At 38.0% G+C, this 14,049-nt stretch overlaps 1 protein-coding gene across 3 annotated transcripts in view; it reads left to right on the forward strand.

The window, feature by feature from the left end:
- SCLT1 (sodium channel and clathrin linker 1) overlaps positions 1 to 7,985 on the forward strand; it is a 39,362-nt gene extending 31,377 nt beyond the window's left edge. For 2 of the 3 annotated variants that reach the window (XM_007422232.3, XM_007422234.3), the window contains 3 exons: positions 2,133 to 2,211; positions 6,024 to 6,119; positions 7,620 to 7,984. In XM_007422232.3, coding sequence (XP_007422294.1) covers positions 2,133 to 2,211; positions 6,024 to 6,119; positions 7,620 to 7,670 — 226 coding nt within the window. In that variant the 3' untranslated portion in view covers positions 7,671 to 7,984. Of the gene's footprint in view, positions 1 to 2,132; positions 2,212 to 6,023; positions 6,120 to 7,619 lie in introns of all 3 variants that reach the window. The other variant, XM_007422233.3, reaches the window with a different exon arrangement.
- The last annotated feature ends 6,064 nt before the right edge of the window (positions 7,986 to 14,049 follow it).

Consider the following 14,049-nt stretch of genomic DNA (forward strand, 5'->3'; position numbering starts at 1 on the left):
GCACACACATACATACACGCACACACACACACAATATATATATATATATACACATACATACATACATACATACACACACACACACACACACTATATATATACTGTATATATATTTGAATAATCCCAGATTTCAGGCTGCTTTATTAAGTCTCCAAGAGAGCTCTTTGAAGTGTCTTAGGTTGCTCAGATTTCAGTAGTGCTGATTCAGTATATGCTAATTACGTGTTCTCCTAATGCTGAAAGGTGACCTCTGTGCTTTCAGTTTATTAAAATATTTTACTTTAGTAAGGAGGTGATCGTGCTGAGAGCCACTCTGTAAGCTATTGGCTGAAAAGCAGGTTATAAATGCTGAAAATAAATGCAATCAGTTACTTTAAAGGCTTCCACGTTGCCTTTCAAAGAGTCCCAGATATCTTTAATGGCAGCATGTCTGTGGTAATAATCACTAACCTTACAAACAAGCTTGCTTATTCCTGAAGTCACCAATTGTAAAAACACCAATTTTAGGGTCCATTCGCCTACTACACAAAGAAATTATAAGTTAAGTGAACAGTTCTAAGTGCATTTAACTGGAAGCTTTTTCAAAACCAACACACCACATGTTCAGAATTATTGATTAATACTGTTAACATGCAAGCTCCCCCATAGCCATTTGACTAACCTTAATTAATATTTTGTTTTAATAAATCACTCCTAAGTTGCAGTGATCTTGTTTTAAATTCAGCCTATGTTTTTGTATTACTAATTTTTGATTGTACAAAATACAAATGGAATAGTAAAACAATTCATTAGATATGAGCTGAAACAATGTTTTTTATATACTGAAATAAATTGCATCATATTGGTGGGCTTCTGAATCCTTCATTCCTAGCACATTAGTTTTGGCTGAAATTGTGTAATGCTTGGCAATTGTACTGTTTATTTTATGTTACTGATTAAAATGTTAACAGGATGAGAAACAGCTGCAGGTATTGGCAGTCTACAAAATATATAATTACAAGGAATAACTGAAGCATACTACAGCATAACTCACAAGAAAAACATCTGGAATATGCTGTGCATGTCATGAGAATTTTGCATTAAACCTCACTGGCCTATATATTATTTCTTCTACTTTAGTATCTTTTGTTTTCTCTTCAGTTTTTGAAATGCAAGTTAATTCTAGCCTACTTTCACATTAGTTAATGAATGTTGGGGTAGAAATCCATACAAAAACATTCATCGTTTTGTATGCATTATTATGCACAATGTTCTGAAATGTTTTAGTAGTTGAAGACTGCAACTAACAAAAGATTGGATAAGAATCATAGGTAAGGAGATTTCATGATTGGGCTGTCTTCAAGGCTTGGCAGTATGGAGAGCAATAAAAATGGACGTACATCATTGTTTGGACAAGTTACAACACTTTGGGGTAGTTTGAACTGACTGTTCACTTTCCTTTCACTGTTGATTAGACAGTTGATATGTAGGGCTGGGAAACTAAACAGGTCAAAGAGCCAGACTGACCAATATAACTAGAGCTTGTGAAGGGGGAGCTCTGACCATTTTCAAAGATTGCATACCCTACCATCCTCCAGGAGTTATTTCTGTCCTGTGAAATATGAAGTATTGTTAAATCTTGTCAGAATTATATTTACTCATTTCTTTTTTCTGTTTCAAAAAAGGGGGGGGCAGACATGGAATGGAATGAATGAGTCCTCCATAAGCAAGATTAAGAGGCGGCCAATTAGCCAGAGGGTTTCCCACCATTATATAATGCTTTCATAGCATACTACCTATAAGAATACAGCAAAGGTCAGTTAAGTAAAGAGCACCCTGACTTAACGTTTTCTGAGAGATGCCTAGTATTCTAATGAAAACAGAGGTGGGATATAGAAGCAATTATTATTGCAGGTAAAATTTTTTAAAAAGAGGAAAGAATGTGATGGAACTGAATGATTTCAGGTGTTACTTAACCCAGAATGCTTTACTGCATGAGTGCTCAGATTAAATTCTCCCATATCCACCATTGTTCAGATAATGAAGAGAGGAGAAGGATTTTATTATCCTAAGTTCTTCTGGAAAGCATACTACAAAAGGCTCCATAAGTTCACTGATTTTCATTAATGAGTTTGTTTGATCTTGTGTGGCAGAAGTGAGCTGAGTCGTCAAAAGATGCACACCCAAGAGTTACTTTATCAGCTGGAAAGAGCAAATGAAAAGGTTATTGAGGTAAGATAATTAATATCGTCCAAATGTTATGCTTCAGTTATAAGGACACTCTTATTTAAATATTACTGTCATTTTGCTTGGAACTGTTCTGAGCCAGAGAAGCATATTCTTTTTCTGATCTTACCCATTGGAAAAATACTAGAAATGGCTAGTAATTTTGCTCCTGTCAAAATATTAAAATAGATATCCTTAATCATGGTGAATTTTGTATCCTGGATGAAAAAAAAAATACTACCTCCTGTCTGTGATTTATCCTTTTATCCTATTATATTTCATTTTTCTGCAATTACACAAACAGGAATGTGGTTTCATTAACCATCTGCTTAAAAAAAAAGAGAGAGAAAGTTTATTCTTTGTCCTGATAAAAATAAAGCTACCTTATTATTAGCACACATACCCCAAGTCCTGCTGTGTTGCCTACTCATAGCGGTGGGGTGTTTATGCCAAGTGTATATAATCCCAGCAGGATCATCCAAGGCTTGAAGGTCATTCCAGCTACCCAGCTAAAGCAAGCAGGCACCTCTATTGGGCAGTAACAATATAGGAAGATGCTGGAGGAAGATGATCACTTTAGTGACAACAGCAAAGGCATCATTTCCTACTGTATGAGAGAAGGCACTGGTAAACCATTTATTTATTTATCAAGAAAACCATATGTATATCTTAGATATCAGTGAATTGAAATAGATTGCATTTGGACACTCAGTCAGGAGATCAGGGTTTACTACTCAGGACATGAAAAACAAAGAAGGAACAACATTGCTTTCATAATCAGGGAGGATATAGCAAGAACAGCACTTGGCTACAATGCAGTCATGACTGAATAATATCAATTAGACTGTGGAAACCCCTTTAATATGTTGATTATCTAGGTTTATGCTCCAACCACTGGTGCAGAAGAAGAGGAGGTCTATGAGTGAAAATGACAGATGTGCTGCTTGTGGTTGGAAACTGGAATGCCAAAATTGGAAATATTAAGGAGGAAATGTAGTTGGAATGTATGGCCTAGGAAGCTGAAATGAAGCAGGAGAAAGAATCCAGTGATTTCTTCATTGCTAATACAGTCTTCAATGATAATACAACTAAAATGACACTTATATGCATGGATATCACAGATGGCATTCACAGAATTTGATTATGCTATTGGTAGTAGGAGATGCAAGAACTCAACAAGGAGTTGCAAGAGCTCAACAATGACATGGACAGGGGCTCACTGGAACAGACAAACTGCTTATGTACAAGTTCCAAGTCAAGCTAAAGCGGAAGAAGAAAGCCAACCAATTTCCACAATATGATCTTGAGAATATACCCACCATATTCAAAGAGAACATCAAAAATTGCTTGAAGTCCTGAACCAAATGAAATTAAAGAAGTTGTAAAGGATAAATGTGAAAAACAACTGCCGAAGAAGAAACAGAAGAAAGCAACTGGATGTCAGAACAAATGGTAGAAAAAAGCCAAGAAAGCTAAAAAATCTCAGAAACTTAACAAGGAATTTCAGAGAGATTTTAAAAGAGACAAGAAGTAGTTTACAACAAAATCTGTAGAGAAATCAAAGATGTAAACAGACATGGAAAAACAAAGTGTTACAGAAGTTCTCCAAATTGAAATTTGGACTATAGGAATTGATGGAATATGTACATTGGAAGGATTGATAATGAAGCTCAAGCTCAGATACTTTGGTCACCGAATGTGAAGAGAGGACTCTTTGGAAAAGACTGATGCTGGGAAAGATTGAAGGCAAAAGGAGAAGGGGACGGCAGAGGATGAGATGGTTAGATAGCATCACTGAAACAATGACCATGAAACTGAGCAAACTCAGGGAGGCAGTAAAGGACAGGAAGGCCTGACGCGATATGGTTCATGGGGTCACGAAGAGTCAGACATGACTTAATGACTAAACAACAACCAATACAGAAATATGGCAAACAATAGAAAAGGGATCAGTATAGGTTCTAACCAATCTATGGTAGCAAATCTAGAGAAAAACACTGGGGCTAACAGATTGGAAAGATTCGATCTATATATCAATATCAAAGAAAGGAGACTTAACAGGCTGCAATATCCTGTACAATATATTTAATTTCACATACTAGCAATAACGCTTAGGATCACTGAATGCAGATCATATCCCTACATGGAAGAGGAGTTGCCTGATGTTCAATCTGGTTTTAGAAAAAGCCAACGAACATGGGACATCGTTGCGGATTCATGCTGGATAATTGAGAAAGCAAAAGAATATCAAAAATAAGTAAATAGTGCTTTATTGTTTATAGAAAAGCCTTTGATTGTGTTGCTGATGTCAAGCTGTAGAAGTACTTAGGAAAATCAGAATCCCAGAACAGTCCAGATGAAACATGGCAAAACAGACTGATTCCAGTTTGTCAAAGAAGTGAAACAAGACTGTATATACTGTCCCCCCCCCCTTTTTTTTTCTTTTTCACTCTGTATCTAGAATATATATTAAGGGAAGCTGGATTAGAAGATGAACATGGTTTCAGAATTGGAAGAAGAAATATCAATAACCTGCGCTATGCTGATGACACTATTCTGATAGCTGAAAATGCAAATGATTTGCAGGTTCTAATAATAAAAGTTAAGGTGCACAGCAAAAAAATGGAGCTAAGATTAAATATAAAGAAGACCAAACTTATATCAACATCTACAGCAACCAGCATTAGAACTGACAATGAAGATGCTGAAATGATGGATAGCTTCTGGGTTTTAAGACTGACTATCAACAATAGAGGACATAGCAGATAAGAAATATGCTGATTAGAACTTGGTAGGGTAGCCATGAAAGCCTTAGAAAAGGTATTTAGATGCCATGACTTGTCTATAACAACAAAAGTCAGAATTGTACAAGCAGTGTTTTTCCCTGTAACATTTGGTGGAAGTGAAAGTTGCACTTTGAAGTTGCAAGATAGAATTAGTATTGATGCTTTTGGTGATGGAGAAGACTCCTAAGAATATCATGGATAGCCAAGAAAACAAACATATAGATCACCAAAAAAATTAACCTAGGGTTATCACTCAAGGTACAGATTACCATACTTCAGACACATTATGTGAAGACCTCCAGAGAACTCTGTAATGCTGGCAAAGATGGAATGAAAGAGAGGATACCCAGCAGCAAGGTGAACAGACTCCATTACAGCAGCAGTGAGTGCACCACTGGAAGATCTGAAATACCAGGTTTCATCATGGAGAAAATCTGTGTGATCTCTCTAAGAGTCTACACCAGTGTGATAGCATATAATCAATCTTTTACAAGGTGCTCAAGCTGAATTCTTCATAGGTTATGATATAGTTTACCATGTATAGTCCATGAAGATGGATGGATGGATGGATGGATGGATGGATGGATGGATGGATGGATGGATAATAAAATTTATGTGTTTAAACCATGCATAAGTTTAAAAAAAAATAAGCATATTTAAATCAAAATATTTTATTTCAGCTATGCTCATTCCATGAGAATAGAGTACGCCTTTTAGATTATCACATAAGTTTCTCTGTGTGCAAAACTGATAAAAGTGGTACAATTGTAAATTATAACGGGGCAATATTCAGCTCCATTTGATAATCAGCCTTACTCCATCATTCAGATTGCTCACCATCATCTGAGTCATTCCACAGTAACAGAAACATTTTGTTTCCAAACTGAGGTGACACTGCATGGAGCAGCATCTCTTGTCTGTCTGTGGTTTTATATTGCTCTTTAGCAGTTGACTCCCTTTTTCTTTTTCAAAGTCTGCTTGCAATTTCTGCTGCAAATCTTACATTTGTAATAAGCTGTTTCATTTATATAGAACGAAAAATTAATGAGGGAACATCAAGAAAAAGTCAACAGACTTCAAAGTCGACTAAATCAGGCAGAAGAGAGGGCAACTACAGCATCTCAACAGGTATCTTAACTAAGCTGGTCCAACTAAAAAATGAATAAAGATCTCAATAAATTTTTAAAAAATTAAGAGAAAGGGGAAATACACTTCACAGAACAATGGTTACTGCAACTGTTAAAATTAATGCATATACTGTATGTATGTACATGCATGACAAGCCCTTATAGATATAATTTTTTGTAGTTGCTTTGCTTTCCCCTTTTTTATATTAGTTTTTCTGTTATACTTACATAAAGGCAAAACATTATTTAAAAATGAATGCATATAAAGAACTAGGGGACCTAGTAAAAGTGGATGTCTATCTAGGAACTGTGAATAGTTTTCAAAAACTAACATAAAATTACAACTTAAACCACCATGTGGAAATTTCAACATTAGTAGCAAATTATGCATCAGAATAGTGTTGCTTAGCACAACCATTCTTTTCAATCTATCAGTTTGGAAGGTATTTGGTAGATAAAATATAAGAATGCAATATAGAAACTGCTAACACTAACACTGAGCATGAAACTGAGCAAACTCCGGGAGGCAGTGAAGGACAGGAAGGCCTGGCGCAATATGGTTCATGGGGTCACGAAGAGTCAGACACAACTTAATGACTGAACAGCAACAAAAACACTAACACACTGGTCTCTTACAACTAGAGACTCCTGTATTTTTTTCAGTTGCAGGTTCAGATTCACATGCAAAATATATAGTGGGATAAACAACTTATGCCATTCAAATGTTGGACCTTTAACTGCTCTAATCACTGTATCTGATAGAAGTTGGAATCCACTTATATCTGTAAGGCCATATATTCCTCAGAAAGTAATTCCCTCCTATCTCTTGTGAATATGGAAAAGCTCTAAGTAAGCTACAGGTAGCCCTCAACTTATGACCATTTAGCCACCGTGCAAAGTTACAACAGCACTGAAAAAAGTGACTTATGACCGGTCCTTGCACTTACAACCGTCGCAGCATCCCCACAGTCACATGATCAAAATTCAGGAACTTGGCAGCCAGCAAATATTCACGATGCTTGCAGCATCCTGGGGTCACGTGATCTCCATTTGCAACCTTCCCAGCCGGCTTCTGGCAAGCATAACAATGCGGAACCATATGATTTACTTAATGACCATGTGATTACTTAACAACCACACAATTCACTTAATGATTACCACAAAAAAATATAAAATCTGGTGTGGTTACGTGATGCCTCACTTAATGACCAAACTGCTTAACGATGATTTTCTGGTCCGTATTGTGGTTGTAAGTCAAGGACTACCTGTACTAGCAAGAGTTTGCCTGTCAGAGTACAGTTCTGTTAGACTTGCAATTTTAACTCCATTCAGTGTTCATAGTAATGGTGGCTGAGAAACAATTCTGCATCAATTTTGCATAGGAAAAGAATAATTTCTGTAACTTATCTCTATGTCAAGTTGCATTGTCATCTAATTTGTTTAAAAAGACCCAGTGAAGAAAGGAACTAATTATTGTTTTTGTGTGTGTGTTTAATTACAGCTCAATGCAATAACAGTTCAGAGGAAAAAAGCTGCCTACTTGATAGAGTAAAAAGAAACGTAAAGTAATATGGTCCTTTCATGGTGTATAAGTACAGGTTGCCTAAGAAGAGTAACTTTGGAGTCTTATAATGTATCATGTAAAATGATGTATCTTTTGCAGATAATACTACATTGCTTTGTAAGACAGAAATATGTTTTGTCTTATTCGCAATAAACATTAAGCAGACACATGGGAAAATGCGTCGTATACCATGTTTTCTGTTATTCTTTTAAAATGTAAAAAACTCTACAAAACTTAGTTTTGAAAATCAGAATTATCTAATTGCTAAATTGGATTTTTCTTATCTGTACAACTGATTTACTAGTCATTTAAATTTCAGTTGTTGGCATGCAAAAGTATTGAACTTAATGTATCTATTCATACAATATTGCAAAAGTGCTGTCTAGAATCAGTGTCTCCTACCTATTTGAAAAAGTAGGCAGACTTGGGATATCAAATATACAACTAAAGAAGCTAATTCTTCCCTGGCATCTAAGTTACAGTAAATGTGGAATTCCAATTACATGAATTGTTTAGCTGTTCTTGACAAAATTTAGCATGTTATCACAGTGTCACAACATAGGGACGACATTATATTGGAAAGCTCATCATTGCTGAAGATGAAAAGGTCTAACATATATTTGAATCTCCTTGGTTCCAATATTTGGTCAGGTACAAGGTTCTCAGTAAGGAGTGCATGAAAAAGAAAAGGTATTCTGTTTAGAGCTAGACAAAATAGCTCCACTGTGTTCTGCTTGAAACAAAACCTGAAACATTATAAGTGTTCCACATAGAGGAACAAGGGTTGAAACAAGCTCCTTTCCTCATTACAACCGTAAAGTGTAAAAGAAAGGTGTCTAGTAGTCCTTGCTGGAAAATTGGTCATGGGAATTTTTTTTTAATTTAATTTAATTTAATTTAATTTTATAAATTAAAATTATTTTATAAATAAAATATGAGATATTTAAAATTGGAAATAAGGAAAGCAACAATTTTTCCGTGTTTTTGGTGGAGCCTATACAAAAGGCCACAGAACTCCTGTGAAGAGAAATACAGCATAGATTCATTTCAACCCCAACCTATGTACAGATAACAGCAGAAAACACACTTCTCTGATTGTTGTCCTGGGCTTCTCTTCCTAAAGCACAAAAATACATAACACACTTGAATTAGAGAGTTAGTAATATTTATTTATTTATTTATCAGCATTGGTATTCTGCTATGCTCCAAAGATTCTGAGGGGCTAACATCAAATAATAAAACTGATGATAATGATAACGTTCAGAACCATTTATGTATTACTAAAACTCTCCTGTCTGTAACCTTCAACTGGGTGAAATGGTGTGTCATAGGGCAACAATTTTTGAACCAAGGTACCTCAGATGGGCTAACTTACAGAAGGCACCCAAATTCTGGGACCCATTACTCCTGTGGGATTGAAATTTGGGGAATTTGTGGCTGCTTCAGTATAACACTGCAGCAGTCAGCCCAAGTCACATGATCATCATGGGCATACTGTATTCCTGACCTCTTTCCTGCCTTCCTTGTCCCCTGCACCCAATTGGCTGGTGGCAAGGCCTGACGGGCAACTGGTGATTGGCTGCTTTGGAAACCAGGCAAAAATTTGAAATCTCTTAATGGTGCTGGCATTGAGGGAAGGATAAGGAAGCGACTTGGATGCCTGCTGACAAGGTAGGGCTGGCTGCGGGGTGCCGGTGGTCAATGGGTGAGCCCTGTTCCTCCCTTGAGGGAGGGGGCCCTTGGGGACATGCCAGAATGGAGAGTGGGGGTGCAGTGTTCCTCACAGTGTGTGGCTCTCTTTGTTCCACCTCCCCCCAGCAAAGTGGCAGGCACTTCTGATGATCACCTGAGGAGGGGGAAAGGGAAGAGGAGGAGGAGGCAGCTTCACTGGGGCTCTCCTGAGGGTTGTGAGGGGAGGGCAAACAGTGCAAGCCTATATTATATGAGGGAGGGAGGGAGGGAGGGAGGGAGGGAGGGAGGAAGGAAGGAAGGAAGGAAGGAAGGAAGGAAGGAAGGAAGGAAGGAAGGAAGGAAGGAAGGAAGGAAGGAAGGAAGGAAGGAAGGAAGGAAGGAAGGTTTTCTGACAGTTTCCCACTAGCAAAATCAGTGGGGAAGCCGGCAGCAAGTCATAAGTCACTCAAGCTCCCACTGTTTTGTTTTGTTTGTCCTTGGTCATTCTATTTTTCTGTTTAAATAAGGAAATATCTCTTAAATGATGACCCAGTGGGTCACGGGTTGTCTTGTATAATAATAAGCATTAAAGATTAACATCAGTTGGTATTAGAAACAATCCTATGCATTGTTCTTAATCCCCAAATGCTTTCTTAAAAAGCCAGGTCTTAGTTCTTCTGTAGAATGACAGGAGTATTGTGGCCTTACAGATCTCCATAAGCAGCATATTCCTGGCTCATCCCCTTAACCTGTTGAGGAGAGAGAATCCAGACCATCCTCTCAGGTAAATTGAATTGGGTGAGGTACATTCTGTCTGGAATAGATGGGCTTGTATGTAACTTATCCCTGAGCCATGTAAGATTTTACATGTAATAAATGTAAATGTACTACATGTAGTATCTTGAATTTTATTCAGAAATAAACTAGTAGCCAATGAAGCACTCACAAAATTGGTTTTACACTACTGAAGCAGGTCTCACCCATAGATATTTCGGCTGCTGCATTTTGCTCCAGTTAAAGTTTTTGAGTAGCATTCTAGGGCACCTCCAAGTATAGCACATTGCAGCAATTCAGCTTTAAAGTAATAAGGGCATGGCTGTCTGTTATGATGTCTGTTGCTCCAGAAATTGCTGCAGTTGTCACTGGCCAAAGGCCACTCAGCTACAGCCTCTACCTGTTGCTCTAGGAGAAGTGTATCTGTGTGTTCATTCATTGTTTGACACTGGCACTCTAGGTGTCACCTCAACCACTTTATCTCTGGAGCCCCTTAGGAACTGCAGACATGGGGGCATCTCAACCAATATCCTCACTATTTCTAAATTTCACAGATCAAGAGACATGTCAAAGCTGCCTGCCATATTGCTGAGAGGAAAAGACCATTCACTTATTAGAAACTGAGCAGATCCACTAGGACAAACCATATGAATTAGTCCCCTAATCCCCTAGAACATTAGTAATGGCAACTCGTCATAGGCTGACCAAGCAGTGATCTCATTCATTCCAGCTACACTAAAAAAGAAGTCTTCATATTTGGCCTGCAGCCTGAAAACTCAACATAAATAAGGTTTTCAGAATATACTACAGTTCGGCAACAAACACAACAATATATTTTTTACCTTTGCAACTTAATCTGAAACCTCTCCAGCATTATTGTTGCAGTCCAGTCTATGTCTTCCACAGCAGCAGAATCCATCTTGTTCCTCTTGGCCTGAACAGGCATGAATGGAGTTGACCGTCAATTCTGTATACTTGAGACTATAACAGTCACGAGTTAATGTAATCCTCATTTTATGGTTTGCTAGCTGATTAAAAAAAACAAAGACTAAATTTTCAGTTTTCACACTGCAGAGAAGTGGAGTTCCTCAACCTGCTTTAGGAGTGATGCTTTTTAACCTCTTCATAAATTATAAGTGAACTCGACAAATTTGTGGATACTACTGAACTGTTAAGGTTAATAAAAACCAAAAGTGATTGGGAAAGGCTCCAGAAGGATTTCTTTAAACTGGGTAAATGATCAAGAAACAAATGAGGATCAATTTAAGAAAGTGTAAAGTAGGATTGGAAAATGTGTTTTGTTTCTAATTCCAAAACAAAACACTATGTTCTGGAAAATATGTTGACCCCTGTAGGACCAACTGTAGTTCAATAGAAACAAAACATGAAATTTTCAGATGTTTAATCATGGGAAACAGTTGGGATTCACAACAAGCCTCTTGGGCTGCAAAAATCTGAAATACTAGTGTAATGGTTTTCTGTGCATTTACAGCACAGACCTTGTAGTTATAAATAATTTGTCCTAGAAGTATAGGTATTTTAATTGAAAGGAATGTGAGGAGAATGAGTGTCTGGCTGTTTTTTATTCCTCATGCAATATATAACCCTTTCAGTCAATTACTTCCTGCAGGGCAGGACATATTGGCAGAAAATATTAATTTAACTTGGCCCATTAGAGAGGTTACTATTATTTTTAATAAATCTCCTTTTATAAATCTATGTTATCTATGCTGAAACTAGCCTTGCAGACAGTCAGGAACAAGGATTGTTTCCCTCCACCCAAACATTTAAAACTTTATGGCATATTTATCCATGCTGGCTGATCTCACCCCACTTTAATGTTTACTTGTGGTGGAATGAACAAGGAAGTTGGGAAAGGAGAGGAAGCTGCTATGCAGGGGCATCAGCTGGTGTTTGGGACCTGTACATGGGAATGTCGGGGTTTATAGCAGCAAATAGCTCTTCATTCTCACCCTACCTCTAGCAGTGCATATTGCAGGAATGATAAAAAGCACACACTTCACCTCATCTGGACCAAATGTATGAGATAAAGCAGACATCAGATGTCAAGCAGCAGGTCCTGACACTTCATTCCTGTATCATTGATACAAAAGGGAGATGGGGAACACTTGCCAATGAAGATAATGCTTAAGGGGATTGAGGCAATGATGTGTCACAATTCAACATCCTCCACCATGCTAAGTGGCTGTCATTCAAAGCCATTCATGCAACAGAATGTTGCCTTTCGATCCTCCTGCTGCTTGCCATATGATGGCTGCTCCAACTACTGTGTAGATATCTAGTTCTGCTTCAGAATAGGTGACTTGCTGCTAGGTGGCAACGTTAGCTGCCTAGTGCTGCTGGAGGTGGGAAGGATACATGGATGATGCCTAAACTATGCTTAAGCATCTCCAGAGTCAAAAGCTGCCTGTTGTCTTTCTCTGTGCTAACTCATATCTATTACTGTGGTTGCAGACAGCACAGCATGAGCCTTCAAATGTAAACTTGAAGGGCTTCCATATCATGCTGCCTTCTGGCCTTCAGTATGCCCACTTTGCTGATAGCGAGACACCAGATAGTGCACTACTATCACCACATACCATGGATTCAGATTCAGGAGATGGAATTTCCCCTCAGCTGTGAAAGTTCTCTCATGGGCAAGCAAATACTTCCCATGACTTCAGAAGATATACCACTCCTGCACTGAATCCAGTATTCTCATTGCAATTTCTTTCCCTGTGTCACGTGCTCCTTAAATTCCTGCTTTAAAACTCCAACTTGTCCCACACTCAGCCTAAGGCAAAGAAGTATCTCCCACTTACTGGCCATGCCAAGAGAATTCAGAAGTTAACACAATTGCAAGAGATAAGACAACTTTCAATCACAGCAGCTAAACAGAAGGTTCAAAAACAGAAGGTCCAAACATGGAACAACCATGTTTTGGTCTATAGGTCTGAAACGAAACATTGAAAGCATGGCTTTTTATTTAGTCACAGGTCATCCAAAATCAGCTGTTCTGTGCACTGAGCAGTTTCTGCATAAAGCATTCTGTACATCTTTAAAGTGATGTATATTTGGACCAAAAAAAAACAAAAAACCCCCAAACCATTCAGTTATACCAATGAGGTCTGAGCTGTCTGTAAACAACCAGGAAAAATACCTTGAAGTCATAGAGAATACCTAAGAAAACATCAATTGTGTAGCAGCTGTGAGAAAAGCAGATTCTATGCTAGGGGTTGTTAGGAAAGGAACTGAAAATAAAACTGCCAGTGTTGTAAATCCATGCCTATGGTATATCTTCTTCTGGAGTGCTATACAGTGGTATCTTGGTTCACGAACTTAATTCATTCCACGATTCTGGTCGCAAACCGAATTGGTTGCGAACTGAATCAAATTTCCCTATAAGGTTCAATGTAAATACGGTTAATCCGTTCTGAACCATATGTATTTTTTTTAAACCACAAAAATATGAAACAAAGTACAGTACAGTACAGTACGAAGAGAGAGGACACTAACCTTGCTTGAGGCGACTTCTGGCGTGGAGGACAGGAAGGCGGGTGGGGAGGCAGTTATTGTTTGGAGGGAGAATCCCCCTCCCTACAGGAAGCCACAACCATGTGCCAAAGCAGGGAAGATGGCCACGGGTCGTGTTCATCACCCGATGCGGAGTTCGCGAACAGAAGCAAAATTTTGCGAATGGTGCTGTTCGTGAACTGAATTGTTCGTGAACAGAAGTGTTCATGAACTGAGGTATTACTGTATAGAGTTCTGGTCACATTAGAAAAAGATGTAACAACATTGAACAAAGTGCAGAAGGTGGCAAATGAAATATTGGGGGCTCAAACACCGTCCTTACAAGAAAAGGCTAGAATGATTGGAACATTCTAGCTTGAAAAAAAAAGATGACTGAAGTGGAACATGG

The sequence above is a fragment of the Python bivittatus genome, unplaced genomic scaffold, assembly GCF_059951505.1.
Source record: "Python bivittatus isolate LINGU-HERP-01145 unplaced genomic scaffold, Pbiv_v1 ctg000070_np1212, whole genome shotgun sequence".
Taxonomy (NCBI): domain Eukaryota; kingdom Metazoa; phylum Chordata; class Lepidosauria; order Squamata; family Pythonidae; genus Python; species Python bivittatus.